Source organism: Ranitomeya variabilis, chromosome 2 (assembly GCF_051348905.1).
Source record: "Ranitomeya variabilis isolate aRanVar5 chromosome 2, aRanVar5.hap1, whole genome shotgun sequence".
NCBI lineage: Eukaryota > Metazoa > Chordata > Amphibia > Anura > Dendrobatidae > Ranitomeya > Ranitomeya variabilis.
In genome coordinates, this window is record NC_135233.1 from 77,553,217 (window position 1) to 77,566,224 (window position 13,008).

At 43.6% G+C, this 13,008-nt stretch overlaps 1 protein-coding gene across 1 annotated transcript in view; it reads left to right on the plus strand.

The window, feature by feature from the left end:
* The window catches only part of ESF1 (ESF1 nucleolar pre-rRNA processing protein), a 48,742-nt gene that overhangs the window by 5,209 nt on the left and 30,525 nt on the right, over nt 1-13,008 (plus strand). Inside the window, exons 3-8 of the mRNA XM_077282565.1 lie at nt 267-616; nt 2,848-2,961; nt 7,142-7,242; nt 8,068-8,220; nt 9,470-9,584; nt 10,401-10,548. Coding sequence (XP_077138680.1) covers nt 267-616; nt 2,848-2,961; nt 7,142-7,242; nt 8,068-8,220; nt 9,470-9,584; nt 10,401-10,548 — 981 coding nt within the window. The remainder of the gene's footprint in view (nt 1-266; nt 617-2,847; nt 2,962-7,141; nt 7,243-8,067; nt 8,221-9,469; nt 9,585-10,400; nt 10,549-13,008) is intronic.

The window sequence follows — 13,008 nt, forward strand, 5'->3', positions numbered from 1 at the left end:
ATTTGTTATGACCTCTAAAACAGAAAAAAAAAAGTTTCGAAACTGTTTACTTGCACTGACCTGGTGATACCAGGTGATTTTTTTTTTTTTTTTTTTTTTTTTTTTTTTAGCAAATGACCAGAAATTAGAACCCATCTAGCCTTTTATGTTGAAAGAAAAAAAAATGAAAATGTTCCGGGCCTCAAGGGTTAACTGCATTACTTGGGGTTATAGGATTTTGTGACGGACAATCGTCTTCTCACGTCTGTGTCATCATTACCTTGCAGGGCTGGAAGACGAAAGTGATGAGGAGAGCAATGGTGAGATGAACTCGGAGGGGGAGATGAGCGGTGTGAAACTAGAGGAAGATGAGGAAAGTGATGGAGGAAGTGGAGATGACGATTCTGAAGGAGAAGAGTCAGAAGAAGCCGAGGAAGATGAAGAAGCCGGGTCGGGAGAGGAAGATGAGGAAGAGGACAGTGACAGTGATCTAGATCTCGCTCGAGGCAAAGGGAACATTGAAACAAGTTCTGAAGATGAAGATGATGAGGACGATCTGCTTGACTTGCCAGGAATACAAAATGAGATTGAGCATTCCTGGAGAGAAATGGACAAAGAAGCCCCTCGTGGCGATGAGGTAACGGACAAAACACCCCCAGCTTAGTCGTTTCATGACATTTATAACATTCAGACCAGCATCTATCCCCTCAGTTTCCACTTCAGCCACAATCCTGTGTTGCGGACGAGGCGTTGTATCGTGATCCCTGACTTTTATTTCAACTCCTGAACTCTTGACTTTCTCTCCATTCAGCTCCTGCTTATCTTAGATGTATTCCTGTTGTTTGACCCTTTTTTTTTTTTTTTTTACAATTCTTTTGCCTTCTGATTTTGTACCTTTACTTCCCTCCTGGTTTCCTGCCAGCCTGCACCACCGGCTAGCAGCTAACTCCACGGCCCCAACCCAGGGGCTCCTGTGTGCAGGGCAGAAAGGGTGAAGGCCAGGGCAACCCTTGGGATCTGGTAAAGGGAGTTGTTTGCCATTTTTAGAGTTGTCAGGTGACCACTGACATTACCATTCCTAAGCTGCCCATATGCAAGATAAAGTTTGTCCAAAATAGATTATTTGGCCTAGATCATAGATACAAAATAGATTGCTTGTAATGGCCAATGGTGCATTCTGGTCTGATTAAAAATATGATCTGACAATACAGGTGCACGGTGTGATCTGCTGCAGGCGGCAGATCGTTTTCTCTCTGTGCTATCCCTTTTATTTTTTACATTTGCCAGTTTAGTCTGGTTTGTTAATTGTCTTATGTATAGGCTGGGAAGTTGGCTAGCTTAACTATTTAATGAGTCATTGAGCTAGCCCCCCTCACACACACCTCACTGACGACGTGCTTTAAACCCAATAACCCCTTTAAGTGGCCCTGTCACCAGATTTCACAATACAAGCTGCACACATTACTAAATAAATCACTTAGAGGCCGGTGGGTATACGTTGATAATCCGTGTGAGAATGGCTGTATAATCCTTTCTGAAGGTTTTACTCCATCTCTCCCACCTCGCCCATTTGACAGTTCTGGTGCTTCCTCCCTGCTGCTGACATCTCCCACTGCTCGGTACAAGCTGCAGCTGTCAGGCTGGGTGGGCAGAAGCTTCATGCCCTCGGACTCAATGTAAAATGTTCATCCTAATAATCCAGATTATACAGCCATTGTGATGTCCACAGCCGGCCAACCCCTTCTTAAAGGGAACCTGTCACTCTCTTCATGCCCAGCATGAATAAGACCCTGACCCTCAATTTACATGACTCTGCCTCCACAGCCCTGTGCACGATTGCCCCCAGATTTTTTTTGTGACTAGCCTTCTACCAGGCACTTTACAGGTCTCTCGCTAAGTAAACACGTGAGAGATCTGTCCATCACCTGGAGCGGTGCTGGGAGAAGCCGGCCGGGGGCCGCACCGGACTAGTCAGGTGTTGCTATATAGTCCTCGGCGTCTGGATATTCAAATGATAGATTATTAAGGCGTATCCGGCTGCAGTCGTGCGCCCAGGCTCTGATACATTCGGTTTGAGCAACATGAATCAAGAGAAAGGTTCCTTTGAAATACTAAAAAGTGCCCCAGATTAAAAATAGTAAAAAAAACTCCTGGACCGGCATCATTCCAATGAAATACGGTCACATGACTTTATTTATCCGCTGGATGCAGTGACGCGTGACTGCATGGAGATACAGCGCCAGCATCATAGGAACGGTTCTGGTCCTGGAAGGGAGTGTGTGGGTTTTTTTGTTTTTTTTCTGGGGTGCAGTTTTGCATTTTATATGCAGTTGTCCTGTAGTGGACAACCTCTGTAATGTTATAATAAAAAAAATACTCATTATGTGGTGCTGAAGCCAATTTCCCCCTCTTACTTCTCAAACCTGGACTTAGTTGTTGGACAGCTGGCTGCAGCAGGAGCCTCCCCCCACTACTCTTCCTGGAGGAGCCTTGAGCCGCCCTTTTTGCCCCTTAACTGTCAGTCAAAAATGGAAGTGATCAGGGGAGAATTAACCCTTATGTTCCATGCAGGATCTTTATAAGACTGACAAGCTGCGAGCAAATATTTCTGCTTCTTTTATCACTCGTGTTAAGCTTTAGTGTTTGTTTTTTTACAGACTTCCATTGGTAATACCTATGTAAATCTTTGCTTACATACCACAGTGTCCCATGTGCGTATTTTGCATGACCGTGCAAGTATTATATTAGAAATTCTCATGTATTCATGCAGGTTTTCAGCAATGATCCTGTACTGTAAGTGGATGGAGGGGGTATAGGAACACATCAATTACGTTGATCCCCTTATCATAAATGTGTTGTTTTTTTTAGGTAACCCGAAGATTAGCTGTTTGCAACATGGACTGGGATCGACTCAAAGCGAAAGACCTTCTGGCGCTGTTTAACTCCTTTAAACCTAAAAGTGGGATAGTGTTTTCTGTAAAGGTAAGTCATTATTAAATCAGAGCCCCTTTATGTCAGTCCGCCCTGGGCCGTCCATATCATCAGACATACATTGCAGCTGCTTATGGAGCCACTGAGCCTGACCGGGACCGGGGGGACATTGTAAGCACCAGAATTTTTTTCTCCCCTTATTCTTCAGAGTAAGAAATAAATACTGTATAGAGACCCCTTTTCCTTAAAATCTCTGATGATGAGCTCCGCAGTGTAAGTACTCCCCAGCAGCTCCCTGTATCACCCGCGCCCGGAGTAGGACCTCTGTGCACATTACACCCTACATTATCATTTCTAAGAGCAGAAACCCCCACACTGGTGATCTCCACCCATCCTGAAAAATTGAGCACACATCCTTATTAAAGTAATCAACTTGACCTCTGGCAATTTGCATGTTCTGCACCTGATCGCAGAGGACGGTGATTGTCTGCAGTGGTCGCATACGTGATGGACATGTGGCCAAAGTCCCTCCCATTTGACATACAGCACAGTACATTTTCTATCTGCGGGACTGCAAGGATGATATCTAATGTATTAACATGTCTCCCGAAAATGATGCCAAGCAGTGGGGGCGCTGTGGTTGTTTATTGCTATTAATACAGTGGTCGCCCTCTAAACTCTTAATCCTTTATACCTGGTATGTTGAGTTGTCGCCAAAAGTTTTAAGACTGACAAAGATTTTGGTTTTCACAGTATGGCGCTTCAGTATTTTTTAGATCTTTTCGTCGTCTGTTTCTATGGTTACTGAGTATAATTATCAGCATTTCATAAGTTTTAAACTTTTATTTAGAAATACATGAAGTTTCTCTGAAGACTCAATATTTACATTGTTGACTCTTATTCTGATGACCACACATTCTTGCCTAATCATTGATTGGCGTTTATCACAATTTTTTGTCTTTTTGACCACAAGTTCTCAGTGGGATTGAGATCTGGGGAGTTTCCTATCCATGGACCCAAAATGTCAATGTTTAGTTCCTCGAGCCACTTGGTTATCCCTTTTGCCTCTTGACTTGGTGCTCAATCAAGTATTGATCACCAAATTGTTCCTGAATCTTTGGGAGTAGTTGTTGTTGTAGGATAATTCGGGCCCCTTCTTTATTTCTGGTTTTGTTCTTAGGCAAAATTGTGAGTGTTCCCCTTCCATGGAAAGAAAAGCCCCCGCCATGAATGGTCTCAGGATGCTGTACTGTTGGATGACACCAGACTCATGGTGGCGCTCACCTCTTCTTCTCCGGACAATCATTTTTGTAGATGTCCCAAACAGTGTGAAGGAGGCTTCATCAGAGAAAATAACTTTACCCAAGTCCTCTGCATTCAAATCTCTGTACTTTTTGCAAAGTTATTTTTTCCGATGATTGTAAGTAGTTAGTGTTCGCATAAACTTGATTTATTTGTCAATTAAAAGTATAAAATCTGATTAAATGCTGATAATTTTACTTCACTAACCGTAAAAACATCCAACTAAAAGACCTAAAAACACCGAAGCATCAAACTTTAAGAAAACCACAGTCTGTGTCCGGCTCGTATTTTTCACCACGACTGTAATTGTATTTACTGCACGATGCAATAGTTTTAGGCAGATGTGGAAAATTTGCTGCAAAGTAAAAATGCTTTAAAAAAAAAAAAAATAGAAGTCTTAATATATTTTTAGCAATTAACAAAATACAAAGTGAATGAATAAAAGAGAAATACAAATCATTAATATTTGATGACTGCACTTTGCCTTCGAAATGGCATCAGTTCTTCTAGGTCCACTTGTACTTGCACACAGATTTTGAAGGAATTCAGGAGGGGGGTTGTTCCAAACATCTTGGAGAACTAACCACATATATGTGGATGAAGGCCTGCGGAAATTCTTCTGTATCTTCATGTAATCACAGACAGATTCAATGATGTTGGGAACAGGACACTATGAAGGCCGTATCACCACTGCCAGGACTTTATGTTCTTCTTTACGCTGAAGATAGCGCTTAATGACATTAGTTGTATGTTTGGTATCATTGTCCTGCTGTAAAATAAATTTGGAGCCAGTCAGAATCCTCCCTGATGGTATTGCATGATGGATAAGTCTTTGCCTGTAATTCTCAGCATTGAGGACACCATTAACCCTGACCAAATACCCAACTCTGTTTGCTGAAATGCAGCCACAAACTTGCAAGGGACCTCCACCATGCTTCACTGTTGCCTGCTGACGCTCATTATTGTACCGGTCTTCTGTGTACAAATTGCCTTCTGTTGCAGCCAAATATTTCACATTTTGACTTATCAGACCAGAGCACCTGCTACTATTTTTCTGCACCCCAGTTCCTATGTTTTTGGGCATCGATGAGTTGCTTGGCCTTGTTTCCATATTGAAGGTATGTTTTTAACTACAGCTCTTCTGAGAAGATCACTTCTGGCCAAATTTTTCCAAACAGTAGATGGGAGTAGCTGGTTCCCATGGGCTGATGCCAGTTCTGAACTGATGGCACTGCTGGATGTTTTCCGATTTTGAAGGGAAGGAAGCTTTGTGTCATTCATCTGCTACACTAAGTCTCCTTTCCAACTATTGCATCTATGGCCCTCATTGTTGCCCAATTCTTGATGCTTTGTAAAGGGAATCTGCCGGTAGGATCAACCCTCCTAAGCCATGTATATGGACATGCAAAGGAAGGTGAGTAAAATGATACCTTGACATCTGCGATCTGATGTATTATTCTAGTGAAATTCACGTTTTTCTTATATGTAAATTAGCTATTCCAGGCTATGGGGAGGATGTTGTCTGGACGATAACTCTTCCTCCAGAGCTTATGTTAAATAAAAGGCAGAGTTACCAGCATAAGACAAGTGACTAACACAGAACAAGAGAAATGACCTTTTGTCTGCTTGCAACACATTTTTTACAGCTCTCGAGCTCTGCTGTATTGTAACAATATTGTATCCGCCATCTTCCTGTGAGCTGGAAGCGGAGAGGAACCTGCAGATGTGTCAGGTACAATCACACACAGCTCTGCAGTGAGATCGGGAGAGCAGAGAGCGGCCATCACACTGGTAACTTCCCCTTCATGTAAAATAATCTCTGGAGGCAGAGTTATCTTCCGGGCAGCGGGCCCCAGAGCCTGGAAGAGGTCATTTATATAAATAGATAAGATGATTTATCAACAACAAGGCATCTGATATGAGACACACAGGTAGGACTCTTTATAGCAGACTATAACCTGTAAGCCCATATTAATCGTTTAGAGGGGTCAAATGTGGTGACAGATTCCCTCCTGAGGAACCAGAGGGGAGGCCGCTGTGCACAGCTAAGCAGGAGAGGGAAAGTGTGCAGTGGAATACGAGGACCCAGGGTGGGGAAACTTAAAGCATGCGCACTGAAGGAAAATCGGGAGAACTAAGGAGAAAAATAAATAAAATGAGAATAATCTCCCACCGACCTGAGGAGAAAGGAAGGCAGAGGGAAAACAACAAAAATCCGTCTCCTACACAGCTGTTTCTGTTTCCTTTAAAGGGAACCTGTCACCTGAATTTGGCGGGACCAGTTTTGGGTCATATGGGCGGGGTTTTCGGGTGTTTGATTCACCCTTTCCTTACTCGCTGGCTGCATGCTGGCCTCAATATTGGATTGAAGTTCATTCTCTGTCCTCCAGAGTACACGCCTGCACAAGGCAATATTGCTCCGGAGGACAGAGAATGAACTTCAATCCAATATTGAGGCCAGCATGCAGCCAGCGGGTAAGGAAAGGGTGAATCAAACACCCAAAAACCCTGCCCATATGACCCAAAACTGGTCCCGCCAAATTCAGGTGACAGGTTCCCTTTAATGACTGTGTTTCAATCTACATATGAACGTGATGATCATTAGCACCTGCTTGGTATAATTAGTTTCTCCTACACCTCATTATAATCTTCCAAATCCCTGACTTTGCACAAGTGTACCTAGAAGAATCAATCCTATTTTTAAGGAAAAGGGCGATAACACCACATATTGATTGATTTAGATTTCTAATTTGTTCATTCACTTTCATTTTGCTAATTGATAAAAATAAACTAATAACACTTCTATTTCATTTCTAGTTGTCTTACTTTCCAGCACTTTTTTCCACCGTACGTGCCAGCGATACATACACTACAGTATGTATCCATGCTTTACTCGCTGACGTTTATATCCTCTATACGAATCCCACAGATTTACCCATCAGAATTTGGAAAAGAAAGATTAAAGGAGGAAGGACTTCACGGACCGACAGAACTAAAGAACGTTTCTGAAGATGTATCAGAAGAAAAATTGTAAGTGTCCAAAAAAACTTTTTTTTCCTGTAATATAAATGAAAACTTCATTCTCCACAAAGCTGAAATATAGAACGTGACACTTTATTTTGCACTTTAGTTGGTAAAGTCAGTGATGATTAAGGCCTCATTCACACGTCGCCGCACAGGTTACACCACTGGTACGTCCGCCCCTGATCTCGCCCATGGATACCTGCCTATGTGCTGTGTTATTTTTGTAGCTATTATTAACTTCTGTGCAGGATCCTGAGATGACGTTGCACAGCACAATCTTGACCATTGTTTTAATGAACAAGCGTACTGAAATAAAATAATAACACCTATACTCTCGTCCAGTTTCGGTGCCGTTCCAGCGGTGTCAGCACTGACTCTCCTGCGGATCACTTGACATAATTATGTCATGCGATCCCTGTGGCCAATCAGCAACCGCTTTATTCTCCCCACCTTAGGACGTATCGCCTACATCCGGAGGAAGTGAGAGGGCAGCAGGTCCGACTTCCTCCAGATGCATGTGATCTATCCAAAGGATTTTGGCCTCAGGCATTGTGTGACATAATGTCACATGATCCCCGGGAGAATCAGTGTTGACGCTGCCAGACCGACACCGGTGGTGAGTATTGGTGTTATTATTTTACTGGGGGCAAAGAAGGGATTGAGGTGTGGTTGACCAAGTAGTGGACAACCCCTTCAATTAATGAAATTACAACATTTTCTTGATTCGTACTAAGAGGCGTATTAAGGCCATAACTGTGTGTATAATGATGGAAGGCGGATGCCGTAACTGAGGCTGAAAATTTCTGTGACATTTCTACTTCTTGCCCTCAGACTCTTCAAGGAGAAGTTACGTGAATACCAGTTTAAACGCCTGAAATATTATTACGGGGTGGTAGAGTGCGACACCCCCGAGACCGCCAATAAAATCTACGAGGAATGTGACGGACTGGAGTTTGAAAGAAGCTGTTCGTTTGTGGATCTGAGGTAAAATGTAGTTATGTGGTGTTTTGCTATGTCAGATCAGTGAGCATCCAGGTGCCGAGACCCCTACTGAGCACTGCACCCCTTTGTGTCTGTTGGCCCTTCTTGGCTCTTCAATGAGCAAAGACTACATGGATTTAAAGAAAGTCCAGACAGAGGGAACGGAAGCGAAGCTGAGCGCTGTGCCACTCCGTTTCTGGTCACCTCTCCTTGCTGTAGGTGGTCTATATACTTTTCTCTGAATCCACCGCTTCCTCCGTTCTCTGAGGAAAGCTGAGCAGAATGGTGGTCCAGCGCTCATATGTTGATGTATGTATTCTGCCAACTATGTTTTTCGCTCTTAAAGGGAATGTCTGAGCTTCCTTTCATCAGGAGTGCACGGCTCGTAGCTTCCAGCGTTGTCAGATGTGGTGCATTCCTGTAGATGGACAGTTTGGACAAGCGTCATAGTCGCTCCACTGACCCGAACTGAGCGCCCTCTCGGGCTGATAGCGGAAGCAGCTCTGCCTCTGCTGCGCAGGACAAGCGTAGGGGCCGGTAAAAGTGGGACTAGCTCTTAATCGGAGTAACCGGCCACTCTGAGAATTGCAGGGGTGGATGGTTAAAGGGAACCAGGTTTGTCCCATATGAGATAAGACCAGTACTTTTCAGCCATGATATGCAGTATTCTAATATGCTGTATATCTGGCCTGCAACAAAAGAAAAAAGCCTTTTATAATACCTATGTGGCGGTCGGGTCCCATGGACGTCACTGGTCTTGGTCCGGCGCCTCCTTCTTCTTGCTTTGTGTGGATGACAAGTCCTACGTTATCCACACAACGTCTCCCGGCATCGCCATCCTCCTCAGGCGTACTTCTATCTGTCCTGTGCAGGGCAGAGCAAAGTACTGCAGTCCACATGTGCAGGCAAAGGCCAAAGAGCCCCGGCGCATGCGCACTGCAGTACTTTACACTGCGCTAGTCAGGGCGTAGGGGCGCGTCATCCGCACGAAGGGAGGCACTGGACCCAACCACCCCGTAGATGAGTATTATCAAAAGGTCTTTTTCATGTCTTGGATATATTAAAATGATAGGTACCCTTTAGGAGCTGAAGTCTTTCAGTATTCATTCACGGCTCAATGTGGACCAATTTCCCTTTAGTTAATTTGTCTTTTCAGCACCCCCCGTGCTTTAATTAAATTGTCAGTGAGTAACCCAGAAATATGGACATCAAGTTGTTTTTTCATTGGGCTCTCGTCGTTTCCTTTTTCCAGGTTTATTCCCGATGATGCACAGTTTAATGATGAGCCTAAAGACTCTGCTGTGGACGTGGACCTCTCTGCTTATAAACCCAAATATTTCACAACTGCAGGTGTTGTAACGTCTAAGGTGCGTCGGGGTTTTGCTGTTCAAACTTGCATTAACCTGAAGGGGTGACATATGTATTTATATATACTTTATATATACACGTGTGTGCATAGTCATAGCTTTTTGGTATACACACGTAAAATAATCTTTAAGTCACACCTGTGATTTCATGCAACATTAACACTTTTTCAGACCATTATATTATTATGCTTTTTTTTTACCAGTTTTCCTGCTAGATACTCAGTTGTTAGTTTTCAATTGTCTCTGAGCTAGTGTGTGAAGACTAGCTGCGATGAAATGTCTCATACACAGCACACACAGACTTGAGGGATTCCTACTCTCCTGTCTATGTTATCACTTGTTCAGACTTATTATACAACACTATTGAGCATTGTAGCTGTGAATCCAGCAACTGGGTAAGATATAATCTGACAAGCAAACACATGTTGTTGCTTAATAGTATCATTCCTTTTCATTTTCCTGTCTCCATAAACTTCAGTAGGCTGGTCGAGGCGATCCATGTAGTTTTAAGGAAGATGTATTTGAGATTGAATGAAGTCAATTAAGAGTTCAGGATGTCAGGGAATAAGTGTCTGATAAGTGGAGAAAGAAGATTTCTCTAATAGGATATATTACAAATCTTATATTCAATTGCTCTTTTGATTCATGTAAAGTTTGGTAAAATGACAGTGTCCATGTAAGTTGTAGTCTCTTGGGTCAGTAACACAGCCAATAGCCTAGTTAGGTGAAATAGCTTTTTATTTCACTATTTAATGTGATAAATAGAGAATTGCCCATCCTACACATCTGTCTAAAAAACTTTTAATTTATTTTTAGGTGGAGCTAACGTGGGATGAAACTGATCAGGATCGAATCACCGCTTTAAATAAACCTTTTAAAAAAAGTGAAATCCTAGACATGGATTATCAGGCGTACTTAGCATCCTCTAGTGAAGAAGAGGAGGAGGAGGAGGAGATTGCACAAGGTACATATACTGCAAGAAAATCTAATGACTCTTACAGATCCATGAGGTCTCTACTGGACCTCTGTGTACCTCACGTCACATACACAGGGGTTTTATTTACCGTATATACTCGAGTATAAGCCGACCCGAGTATAAGCTGACCCCCCTAATTTTGCCACAAAAAACTTGGAAAGCTTATTGACTCGAGTATAAGCCTAGGGTGGGAAATACAGCAGCTACCGGTGAATTTCAAAAATAAAAATAGATGCTCCATACCGTTCATTATTGCCCCAAAGGAGGTTCCATATAAAGCTGTGCCACATATAATGCTCCATACCGTTGATTATTGCCCCATAGATGCTCCATATATAGCTGTGCCATATAGAATGCTCTGCACCGTTCATTATGGCCCCATAGATGCTCCATTTAAAGCTGTGCCATATATAACGCTGCTGCTGCAATAAGAAAAAAATCACACTCACCTCTCTTGCTTGCAGCTCCTCAGCGTCCCGTCTCGGTGTCTCTCCGCACTGACTGTTCAGGCAGAGGGCGGCGCGCACACTAGTACGTCATCGCGCCCCCTGACCTGAACAGTCAGAGCAAGAGGACGCGAAGACAGAGCGGTGCCCGGCGGGTGGAACGTGGACAGGTGAATATAAAATACTCACCTAGTCCCGGCGCTCCTGGCGCTCCCCCTGCCTGTCACACTGTCTTCGGGTGCTGCAGCTCTTCCTCTGTCAGCGGTCACTGGCACCGCTCATTAGAGAAATGAATATGTGGCTCCACCCCTATTGGAGTGGAGTCCATATTCATAACTTATAGGGCAGCACGTGGCGCAGTGGATAGCACAGCAGCCTTGCAGCGCTGGAGTCCTGGGTTCAAGCCCCACTAAGGACAACATCTGCAAAGAGTTTGTATGTTCTCTCCGTGTTTGCGTGGGTTTCCTCCGGGCACTCCGGTTTCCTCCCACAATCCAAAGACATACTGCTAGGGAAATCAGATTGTGAGCCCCAACAGGGACAGCGAGATAATGTGTGCAAACTGTAAAGCGCTGCGGAATATGTTAGCGCTATATAAAAATAAAGATTATTATTATTATAACTTTAATGAGCGGTCCCACGTGACCGCTGAACAGGGGAAGAGCTGCGGCACCCAAAGACAGTGTGACGGGCAGGGGGAGCGCCAGGACTAGGTGAGTATATGACAGACCTCTCTCCCCCTCACCCGCTGACCCTGCCTCCGACCGTGACTTGAGTATAAGCCGAGAGGGGCACTTTCAGCCCAAAAATTTGGGCTGCAAATCTCGGCTTATACTCGAGTATATACGGTACTTGGAATCCACAGAAAGAAATATTATGACCTGCGTCATCATAATCCTTACCTAAGGGGCCCAACAGAGGCTCTATATAAATGCCCGCTCTTTCCTGCTCCATGTGTGAGTCTTTACACTCCTTACAAATGCACAGTTAGGTTCTGAAATTAATATCAAAGAAATGAGCCAGAGCATGAGTGTGAACACGTGCAAAGTGTAAGAGCAAGTTCACACTGTGGACATTTCACAGACAAAACCAAGAGGAAGGCAAAGTGAGCATATACCTAATAGTAAGTAAATAGTAAAGGTACAGTGGGTGCGGAAAGTACTCAGACCCCTTTAAATTTTTCACTCTTTGTTTTGTTTCATTGCAGCCATTTGGTAAATTCAAAAAAAGTTCATTTTTTCCTCATTAATGTACAATTCACCCCATCTTGACTGAAAAAAACTGAAATGTAGTAATTTTTGCAATTTTATTAAAAAAGAAAAAATGAAATATCACATGGTCATAAGTATTCAGACCCTTTTTTTAGTATTGAGTAGAAGCACCCTTTTGAGCTAGTACAACTATGAGTCTTCTTGGTAATGATGCAACAAGTTTTTCACACCTGGATTTTGGGATCCTCTGCCATTCATCCTTGCAGATCCTCTCCAGTTCCGTCAGGTTGGATGGTGAACATTGGTGGACAGCCATTTTCAGGTCTCTCCAGAGATGCTCAATTGGGTTTAGGTCAGGGCCCTGGCTGGTCCAGTCAAGAATGGTCACAGAGTTGTTCTGAAGCCACTCCTTTGCTATTTTAGCTGTGTGCTTAGGGTCATTGTCTTGTTGGAAGGTGAACCTTCGACCAAGTCTGAGGCCCAGAGCACTCTGGAAGAGGTTTTCATCCAGGATATCTCTGAACTTGGCCACATTCATGTTTCCTTCAATGACAACCAGTCGTCCTGTCCCTGCAGCTGAAAAACACCCTCATAGCATGATGCTGCCACCACCATGTTTCACTGTTGGGATTGTATTGGGCAGGTGATGAGCAGTGCCTGGTTTTCTCCACACAAACGGCTTAGAATTATCACCAAAAAGGTCTGTCTTCGTCTCATCAGACCAGAGAATCTTATTTCTCATAGTCTGGGAGTCCTTCATGTGTTTTTTAGCAAACTATGCCGGCTTTCAT